This window comes from Tamandua tetradactyla, chromosome 22 (assembly GCF_023851605.1).
Source record: "Tamandua tetradactyla isolate mTamTet1 chromosome 22, mTamTet1.pri, whole genome shotgun sequence".
In the NCBI taxonomy this organism is placed as follows: Eukaryota; Metazoa; Chordata; class Mammalia; order Pilosa; family Myrmecophagidae; genus Tamandua; species Tamandua tetradactyla.
Window position 1 is genome coordinate 12,334,064 of NC_135348.1, and position 10,576 is coordinate 12,344,639.

At 38.3% G+C, this 10,576-nt stretch overlaps 1 protein-coding gene across 1 annotated transcript; it reads left to right on the forward strand.

Annotated features, from left to right (window-relative positions):
* Positions 1-1,932: 1,932 nt before the first annotated feature.
* Positions 1,933-10,236, forward strand: FGG (fibrinogen gamma chain). The gene is made up of 10 exons (XM_077139737.1): positions 1,933-2,071; positions 2,163-2,207; positions 2,482-2,665; positions 2,771-2,864; positions 4,466-4,596; positions 4,901-5,034; positions 5,928-6,112; positions 7,602-7,879; positions 9,289-9,458; positions 10,009-10,236. Exons 1-10 carry the CDS (start codon positions 1,994-1,996, stop codon positions 10,021-10,023), a joined length of 1,314 nt encoding a protein of 437 aa, XP_076995852.1. The 5' UTR covers positions 1,933-1,993; the 3' UTR covers positions 10,024-10,236.
* Positions 10,237-10,576: the final 340 nt, after the last annotated feature.

Genomic DNA, 10,576 nt, shown 5'->3' on the forward strand with positions numbered 1-10,576 from the left:
TGTATGAAGGCCATTTAGGCAGAGGAATATACATTTAAAAAACGAATAGTGGGCGGGCCGCGGTGGCTCAGCGGGCAAAGTGCTTGCCTGCTATGCCGGAGGACCTCGGTTCGATTCCCGGCCCCAGCCCATGTAACGAAAACGGAGAAACAAAATACAATAAAACAGGAAAATGTTTAAAAGATGTTTCCCTTTCTTCCTCTCTTCCTTCCTTCTATCCTTCCTTCCTTCTCTCTGTCTTTCCTTTAAAAAAAAAAAAAAAAAAAAAAACGAATAGTATAAAACTGAGAAGTAGGACTACATGGGTGCCCATTAAGGAGATATTACCTGGTTCAATTTGGTTAGGCTAGAGGGGATAGAAAATAGACTCAAAGAAGGAAAACAACAAGAGTAGAAAGGGGCATTTGTTATTTTTACATTTACCATGATGGGGGACAGGGAGCCATTGAAGGTTTCTGAGAAGGTGGGGGTCATAATCAGAGCTACATTATCAGATGCTTAATCTGTCATCAGTGTGACAATAGCCGGAGCAGGAAGTGACCATAGTAGCAGAAGAGAGATCAGTTTGCAGGCAGGTTAGACCAGCAGTCTAGACATGAAAGAATGAAGGCTTCCTTGAAGATGTGGGCGGTGGGAAGAGAAAGTAGGAGGAAAATGGAAATGACATTGTGAAAACAGCTTTGATAACCAGCATTGAATAGATAAGGACAATGAGAAATATTGTGAGACAATTTTCTGTTAGTGTGGAGACAAGACTGGCAGTAAGTGATAATATGAGCATGGAACTGTTAAGGAGAGAAAAGGCAACAAATCTGGTTTTGATTTATTCCATTTGTTATAGTAATTATCGAATATTTAAAGAATATGAAAATTTACTTCATTTTCAAGTCCAACCATAAAGATCCCTCTGTAAAGACTTAGAATTAAACACAAAAGTATTAGCAGCATTTCTTTCAGATGAGATGCATTTTCCCACTAATATATTTCACCAAAATTTTGCAGTGACCTTGGCAAAACTTCACAGAAGGAGATGAGAGATAATTTTAAAAATGGGGGATCTAATAATGGTACTGCAACATTGAAAATTATCAATGGGATTATTCCCAATACATGGAAATTGTCTAAGGGCAAAGCAAAGATGACGTCTCCTCTCCCTAATGTCTCATCTTGACCCCTTTCCTTCAGCCATGTTTCTAGCCAGATAGATGGCTGATGCATTTTCCTAGCCCCTGCCTCCTGTATCCAGACTTTCCTCTACAGTGACAAGTTGGAATATCAGGAAAGACAAAGGGGACTCCTGCCTCTGTTTCCCTTTGGGACAGATGGGGTGGCTGGTCAGCTCTTCTTGCAGATAAAGGAAAGAGTTGAGCTCAAAAGCTCACTGAAAACTTAAGACCCAAATTTCTAGTGTCATTCTTTCTGGGAATACTGACACATCGGGTGGCAGGGGAAGGCAAAGTCTCCTCTTGCCACAGCAGCAGGTTAAAAAGCGTTACGTTATTTCATTAGCCTAAGAGAGGACTTTCTATAATTTGGGTATGGCACCCAGCTCCATTTTAAGATTTGGGCTGGGTTTCATCTGGTCGAGGTCAGATGTTTTGTTTGCTCTCCCAGCCCTGTCCTGGAAGAGATTGCATCAGGCAGGCCCCAGGCTCCCTTCCCCTCCTCATAGCAAAAGCCAATGCTTCACTAGTCTTTGGAAATGATTTTGCTTCAGAGAGAGGTGCTCTGAACCGGGCCAAAAAAGGAGGAGTTTAAACCTGGTGCAAAATCTGGGAACCTGAATGAGCATAGTTTGGAGGCCTGGATGAGGGGGGCGGGGAGGGGGGGAAGCCGGGAAAGACTCCCCGCCCTTCTGGTAAGAAGATCCCGTGATGTGCTGCAGCCACTGGCAGTTGCATCCATCTGCGGAGCTGATATAAAGGGACCCCTGGAGGCTGAGGGCCACAGCGCTGACCTACAAAGGGCTCCAAGTCCCGGGCACCCAGGCGTCATGAGTTTGTCCTTGCACCCCCAGAATTTAATTCTCTACCTCTCCACTCTTGTATTGCTCTCTTCAACATGCCTAGCAGTAAGTGAGCTGTTCACAAAACCTGTTTGTTTTAAATGGAGAGCCAAAAATATATGGTGAGCGCTGAAACGTCTGTCTTTTTCTCCTCTAGTACGTGGCCACCAGAGATAACTGCTGCATCTTGGATGAAAGATTTGTAAGTAGTTTTGTTTCTGGCTTTGTGTGTGAAGTGGAGACGGGCACGTGGAATTCGCCTTACAAGGGTCATTTGTCACTTTAAGCATTTTTTGTTTTCATAGTCTGGGTTTTGCCTGTTTTTATTAAGAGAACAGCTTTAATCGAGATTTTAAACATTTTATTGTTGTATTTTCAGGGTAGTTATTACCCAACTAGGTTTTGTCTGTTCTTATTGAGAGATTTGAAGTGTAGCTTTAATCACGATTTTGAACATGTTATTGTGGGCTTTGCAGGGTAATTATTGCCCAACTACCTGCGGCATTGCAGATTTTCTGTCTACATACCACACCGATGTAGACAAGGACCTACAGGCTTTAGAAGACATCTTACATCAAGCTGAGAACAAAACATCAGAAGCCAAAGAACTGATCAAATCAATCCAGGTCATTTATAATCCTGATGAACCGCCAAAACCAAGTGAGAAACGAAAGGCTACTGACTGAGAGCAGAATTTGTGAAGTTCTCTTGTTGTTTTTGTGGTTCTACTTGCTTAAATATTTTTTGTCTGATCCCATGCTACAGGTAGAGTAGACGGTGCCACTAAGAATTCCAAGAAAATTATGGAAGATATCATGAAATATGAAGCCTCCATTTTAACACACGAATCAAGTATTAAGTAAGCATCTTTGTCTTAATTTACTCTCCAAGACTGATTTTGTTTTTTTCTTTCAATTTCCAAGCTGCAGTGAAAAGCAGTAATTTTAAATGTTTTTTTTTTATTTTTATTTTCCCATTTAAAAAATCCAGTTAGCATTATGCCTGATTATCTTGGACACGCTGGGGTAGGTATTTTTAGTTAAGTGTGAATTTATTGCATTGTGTACTTGCTTTTTAATAATTAGGTGGGAGAAAATAGCCTAGATGTCTGCAAAAGCTGCTATGCCTTACCAATCAAAATATTCTTCCATCCTCTCCATTTCCCTTACAATGTAAATTCAAATTGATGGGAACCTGAGGATCAAAACTTAAATTCTCTATAAACGTGTTAACAAAATCAGTGCTAAGGTATTAGCAAACAATGACATTGGAAGGTTCTTGGCTACTAAGTAAATCATATTGAAGGTGAAGCACAAAAAGAAAACATGTCTTAGACTAAATTTAACAAACCTTATAAAACTACATATTAATCATGAGGCAGTGAACCCAGAATTATGTCATCTTGTATTTTCACTAAGTAAAGCATCTTTATTAACAGCTTCTCAGGGTCTCATAAACTTTCTAAAATAGGGTCTCATATAAAGTTTTGGTATCTTTCTCAAATTTTTTTTCCAAATTGTTTCCAAAGCAGCGAGACAAAGTGAGGGCAGTGGTGGCACAGGTAGAGTTCTACCTGCTTTGGCTATTGGAGAGCTGTTATTATTGTTGTGCTTACTTTTATGGTTATAATTTGTATTATTATTTATTGATCATAACTGAATTTGAAGGACAATATTGTGCAGAAATTTTCTAAGGCTCAGTAGAGAAAAAAGTAGTTAAAATAGTTTGTCTACCTTTCTTTACCCCAAAGAAAGACACATCCATGTGTCTTAAGATAATTTTCCATCATTTCTGAATATACGTGAAATTATCCTGTGAAAAACTACAAAGCGGGGATTTAAAATTTCCCCAGCCCTTTCTGAAGCCATGTAAAACTAAGTATTGTGTTTTGTTTTATAGAAGATACTGCCTCAGAGACTTTTGCCATGTAAGTTATAGATTAAAGCCCATAGATTATCAGTAGACCCACAAATGTAAAGGAATAAAGTTTCAGCACATCTACAGTACTGAACAGAGCCTTTCCTGCTGCTTATTTATTGGGATAATATTCCTTATTAGCTAAGCTCATCACTTATATAAGTCGTTATCTGCTGCTGTTTATGCATAAGGTATAAAAATCAGAATGACCACCGTGCAATGGCATTTGTTTATTGACATGAACTTTGTTATTTGGGTTCAAAGTTGAGGCCGTGTGTCCCCATTCTAGGTAAAAAAAAAAAAAAAATTCAAGTCAAAATTGTATATCTGTTTTATTTGACCTTGTTTGTTTTCCAAAACAATCAGAAATTTTATTTACTTCACTCTAGTGCTATAATTTTACAAATTTCCCAAGAATCAGATAATCCAACTAATTTATCAGGAAGTAATTCTCTAGAAAATAAGGAAGTATTTTTTAGGAAGGAAACTCAAAATTACTCCTAATGAAGCAAACACTCTGTTATCTTATTATTTTGCTTACAGATTTTTGCAGGATATATATAATACAAATAGTCAAAAGATTGCTAACTTGAAACAGAAGGCAATGCAGCTTGAAGAAAAGTGCCAGGAACCTTGCAAAGACACAGTACAAATACGTGATACAACTGGGAAAGGTAAGTTAAAGATATGTATTGGGGTTATGTTCACCAAAGCCGACATTCAGAGTAAAGTAGGTTGTATGTATTGGAATGTATAGGAATAATCTAGAAGGTGTCTTGACTCTAAATCTAAAGACTCCCATTTTCCTGTCTTTTCCTGAGTGGCTAAAAATGATTTGAAAGGAATGATGACGTGGGAAGAAAGAAAATGCTTCCTTAGGAGATGAACAGTTTGAAACATCTTTAAAAGCTCGTTTTCAAGGCTGGGATTTTTAACTTGGTCTTCGAACCACAGTAAACATTTCTTCTTGTCCTTCAGATTGTCAAGACATTGCAAACAAGGGAGCCAAAGATAGTGGGCTTTACTTTGTCAAACCTCTGAAAGCTAAGCAGAAGTTCTTGGTCTACTGTGAAATTGATCCATCTGGCAATGGATGGACTGTACTTCAGAAGGTATTTTTTTCCTCACCATTTGTTACTTAAGAAATGCCCAATTGTTCCTGCCACAGTCCAGATGCTTTTCTAAGCACTTTAACTCATTTAAACTGTACAACATCCTTATGCAATGGGTATGATTAACACCCTTATTTACAGATCAGGAAACTAAGACACAAGAGGTTAAGCAACTTGCTCAAGGTCACGTAACCAATAACTAACAGAGTGAGGATTGGAGCCCAGGCAGAATTTGTACTCTGCAGTCTGCTGGCACTTCTGATGTAGATTCTTGATAGCACATAACCACAGCATCATAGCGATGCAGAAATAGAAGGGATCTATTTCATCAGGTTGACCAAGACCTAAGGATGTCCATTATGAGAAGACAAAGGATGCAGTTGTGCTGTTCCAAGACAAGGGCCCTCTGTTGTGTCTGACAGCTGCCGCGCCCGCTGTGGCTCCTGGCTCCTTTACCTTCTATCACTCTCACAACGACTCCTGCAGCGGAGAGCTAGGGCTCTCAGAGGGAGTAAGTGGTGAAAGCTTTGGCCGATGGACACGTATTGAACAATGGATCTACCATCCACCAGCAGCAAAAGAATCACAGTATTGTGCTGGAATCTGGAGTCCTCTAAGTCCTTCTAACACACCGTCCATTTAGAATTGGCCAAGCTTTAGGCACTCTTCTAAGTATTCCTCTTATATTCTCTTATGTTATCTGTACAGCAATCCTAAGAAGTAAGCATCGTAACACTTATTTGAAAGACAAGGAAACTGAGGTAGCTTGCCCACAGTCCCCTAGTAGATGATAGAGTCATACCTCTAATATTTCAAATAAAACATGTATAACATCTTTCTTTATGTCTGCTAATGGCACTGATCTCCTTTTGTCCATACAAATGTGTGCTTAGAGACTTGATGGCAGTTTGGATTTCAAGAAAACTTGGATTCAATATAAAGAAGGGTTTGGACATCTGTCTCCTACTGGCAACACAGAGTTTTGGCTGGGAAATGAGAAGATGCATTTGATAAGCATGCAGTCTGCAATCCCATATGCATTAAGAGTGGAACTGGAGGACTGGAATGGCAGAACCAGGTACTTTTTAGAAAGGACTTTAACTTTTTATGGTAGAGACTGCCAGGAATGTGCTGTTTCCAACCATCAATAGGCCAGTGGCAAAGACAGCTTCCCAATTAGAAAGAGGACATCTGACCATTTTTCCCAGGAATCAATTTGGGTCTTGGACAGTCCCAAAGAAGTAGATCCTATCCATGATGTAACTGAATATATTTATACAGCTCTACTATCTCTGAGCTCACCCTGAAACCATTCAGAATAATAGCTAATAACTACTGAAATTTTAATAGGAAACTTAAATTGAGCATGAAATTATAATCTAATCTAATCCAAAGAACTATTTTATGGGCCAAATACTATTATTGATGCCACTTTACAGAATAATTTGCCCAATGTCCATTGCTGGTAAATAGTAGAGGTGGGATTTGAATTCAAGTAGTTTGATCCCAGAACCCACCCTTTTAATCACTATCCTAACTGAAAAGCTAACCCAGCTTCTTCAGACTTCCAAATGCTTTAAGGTCCAATAATTCACTCCGATCCATAAACTACCTTAAAATTAAATCAGCTAACTCCTTCGGTGCGATAGTATTCTATTTACCCTCAGAACAATGTGGGGGGTTTTGTGCTTTGTATACCTAATTAAAATGCAGAAAAATATCAGAACCTCTTGCCATATCTATGGAATAAAGAAATACATCTGACTCCAAACAGGTATCTTTTTCTCTTTTAGCTAGAAAAAATACTACTCTCAGTAGACTTTCCCTTATAAGAATTTCTCCCATTTCCCAAGTATTGGAGACCAAGGCAAAAAGCTACATATTTTATGGAAAGCTCTGTTCACGTGCCAAAGCCCTCTCTTCCTTCCAATCCATAGACTTCTAGCCTTCTTTCACATTTTTTTTCCGGAGGAGAATCTCACTCTGACTCTTATAGTTCATGTTTTGTGATCCACACAGAGGCCACTTTTTTTTTCCTTGATCTTCTCAAAAGTTCTTCTGCTTCTCACTCCTGGAAGAAAATTCCGTTTGGAATGTCATCTCCAGGTGGTATGAGTGGCTAATGGTGATACATAGCTGCTTCTAGTTCGGTTGGTGTGTTAATTAATGATTGCTAATTGTCAGATAATTGCCAAAGTCTATGATAATGCGTGCACAATGCTAAACATTTAAATAAAAGTGGAAAATGTGAAATTAATCAGACTCATTCACCATCTTGATTTGATATTAGAATCTTAGAGGCAAAAGATAGGCTAATGTATGAAGTTTTCAGTTTTCACTGGGATATCCTAGAATCTTTTTAGATCATCCTAGGTATTTGTATGCTCTGCACTGATTTGCATATGCATTGCTTCCTGCAAGAGTTGCAGAAAGCTTCACTCCCTGAGCATACTTCAGTCTTAAGAAGCCCAGTTAAAAATTCCAATGAGCTCTCCTATGGAGGAAGAGAACTTCTGAGATCCTTCATGAAGCTCAGTATATTGATGTTTCTATTCTCTTCTTCCCAGTACTGCAGACTATTCCACATTCAGGGTGGCACCAGAAGCCGACAAATACCGCCTGACATATACCTACTTCATTGGTGGAGATGCGGGAGATGCCTTTGATGGTTATGATTTTGGTGAGGATCCAAGTGACAAGTTTTTCACATCCCACAATGGCATGCAGTTCAGTACCTGGGACAATGACAATGATAAGTTTGACGGCAACTGTGCTGAACAGGATGGGTCTGGATGGTGGATGAACAAGTGTCATGCTGGCCACCTCAACGGAGTTTATTACCAAGGTACGGGTTTCTTTCTTAAATTTCTAAATCTGAGTAAAATCTATATTTTTACAAAAGGTAAAAATAAGGAATAGTTATAAGGAAGTGAGAAATAATTAGTAAAGGTAATGTAGCTTTTATCATATGTTTTATTTGAAGCCAGCAATGGATCGTATCAAACTTATACTTAAATAAGCCCCTTTACAAGAAACCCACCCCATGCAAGTGGTTTGTCACTGTGCATATAACTACCACCTTCAGAGTTGGCATTTTGAGTTATAGTATCTCCTGTAGACATATAATGCATCTGCTCTGGATGAACTAACTACCACATTTATATTTGTTGACATATTAGCCTGGCTCAACTTCCCATTAGCTAAGCATCATATATAAACAGTGAGCAGTGAGATGAAGTCTGGAAAGACAGAAAAAAAATGAGTAGGGAAGTACTGATTAGAACCAGAGTCCATGAAAGCTTGAGAGGAGAAGAGTCAAGGTTGGGAACTGTAGGTTAGTGTCACACTTATTTCATGATGGAAGAGAAGGCTATCATTTACTATAAAGCTGCAGTGGTTCTCAAGGTTGGCTTTATTTACCATCCAACAGTTTTTTACTGATGTCAAAGGGTCCGTCAAGAATCCTATAGTATGGCTACTCATCTCCTCTACTGACGAAAAAACTTAACCTCATCAGGGCACTGACCTGGGGAACAGTTAACATGGAATCTTGTCAAAGACTGTTTGGTTTTCACAACCTTTTCTGGGAAACCTAATTTTTTTTACATTGACAAAGCCCACAATTAGAAGAAGCTTTGGGAAGGTGCTTAATCCCTATGAGCAGGGTATTCATTTTGATAAACTCCATTTACATTCCAGTATTGGAGACAGATAACTCCTTACAAAATTGCATGAGATCAGAAAAAAAAAAAATTGCATGAAATCGGGTGCCCAGTGACTAGGAGAAGGCAAATTCACCTATACTTCCCTTTATAATGGAGATTTAAGATAAAATTCCAGAACCATTTTCTAAAGTCCCTCATGCTTGACTAAATTCTCCATAAAATTGTTTTCAGCTCATCTGAGATTACCTGAGCCAGAATCGTGTGGTTCCTGCTTCATGGCAAGCCTGAGAAAAGACGTCCACAACAATCAAATCGGGGTGGCTCAGCTTAGGGAGAGAGGCCAATGGGGGACCTCTGGGACTCTAGCTCTTTAAAGTATGGATGTGACCATGAGGCATCATACAGATGAAAGGGATTGCTTAAGAGTTGCATTATTTCCATTGCAAATGGAGAGTGCAGGAATCTTAGAATAGTTTCAGGTGATAGATAGCATGATGTGGTTGGTGCTAGTGGCGTGGACATTCTTTCTAGACTTGCTGCGGCAAGGAAGTTCAAGAGCAAAAATAGGTACATCTACTTCTTGTTTCAGGTGGCACTTACTCAAAAGCATCTACACCTAATGGTTATGATAATGGCATTATTTGGGCCACTTGGAAATCCCGTTGGTATTCCATGAAGAAAACCACCATGAAGATAATCCCATTAAACAGACTCACCATTGGAGAAGGACAGCAGCACCATTTGGGGGGAGCCAAACAGGTCAGACAAGAGTAACATATGGAAATAGAGTAATTTCATATTCCCCATATGGGAATAGCTACCTGCTACTTCCAGTTGATCCACAACATTTCAGAAGCTTTTTGGAAAAGTTCTTCCTGTTTTCTCTTACTATATTTATTGATTTTAAGTCTTCTTTTAAGAGTATTACTCTTAAATGGAAATTCACTTTGGACTCTATTCCAAGGTATTGAACTCACTTGTTATAAAGTTGTTTGAAGAAAAAACATTTTGGTGTCTTTCCTAAATATATAATAATATATTTATATTTATATATATTATTATATATATAATTAATATATAATATTATATTTATAATAATAAAACTACTGCTGTGTTTTGTAATAAGTGTTGGTAATTATTTTTGGTTTCGTTAGTTCTTAAACATTTTAGTGTATGCTAACAAAGTAAGAGTAAAATTTAGCGTTTTCCTCATGTTGATTCCCCCTCATTTATCCATATTTCATTTTTTTTTTGAATTGGAGAAAAGTATATATGTTCATATATGTTTTGTTTTTTGCTTTGGTTATAGGCTGGAGACATTTAAAAGACCATTTCAAAAGTGATTTGCTTTTTTAAAGGACTTTATCTGAACAGAGAACTATAATATTTTTCCTATGGGACAATGGACTTGCAAAGCTTCACTTGGTATTAAGAGTAAAAAGAGCCCATGTTGAAAACTCCACTAAAAGTTGTATGCTGGTGATAATTTTTCTACATGCCATTTCAATAAACATTTTGTTTCCTAAGACTAGATAAATTGTGTGTGTTATTGTCCACTGAGACGTTTCTTTCCTTCAATTTAGTCATTACAGTTTGGGCAAAGACCAGTAGTTGCTAAGCCCTCACTTTAAACTTTCAGCTAAACACTGCACCTCACTCTTGGGATGTTACTAAGCACAGAGAAATCATGGCTTTCACCTTCCAGGGGATATAAGACACATCCAGGTAAAAACAGTAACCCAAAGTTGCAAAATTTGATACAAGAAGATAAGTACAAGTCACAATCACATAACTAAATTGTATGGTCCCCAAAGTGCAGCTAGAGACAAGAGATTCTTTGAGGATTATCCCGGCAGTACCTTTTCACTTCAAACACC

Excerpts from the sequence above, each read along its gene's own strand:
- FGG (XM_077139737.1), top strand. The coding sequence starts at position 1,994 with ATGAGTTTGTCCTTGCACCCCCAGAATTTAATTCTCTACCTCTCCACT. Across the intron at positions 6,113-7,601 it reads GACTGGAATGGCAGAACCAG|TACTGCAGACTATTCCACAT; the intron begins GTACTTTTTAGA and ends TCTTCTTCCCAG. Across the intron at positions 7,880-9,288 it reads CAACGGAGTTTATTACCAAG|GTGGCACTTACTCAAAAGCA; the intron begins GTACGGGTTTCT and ends TTCTTGTTTCAG.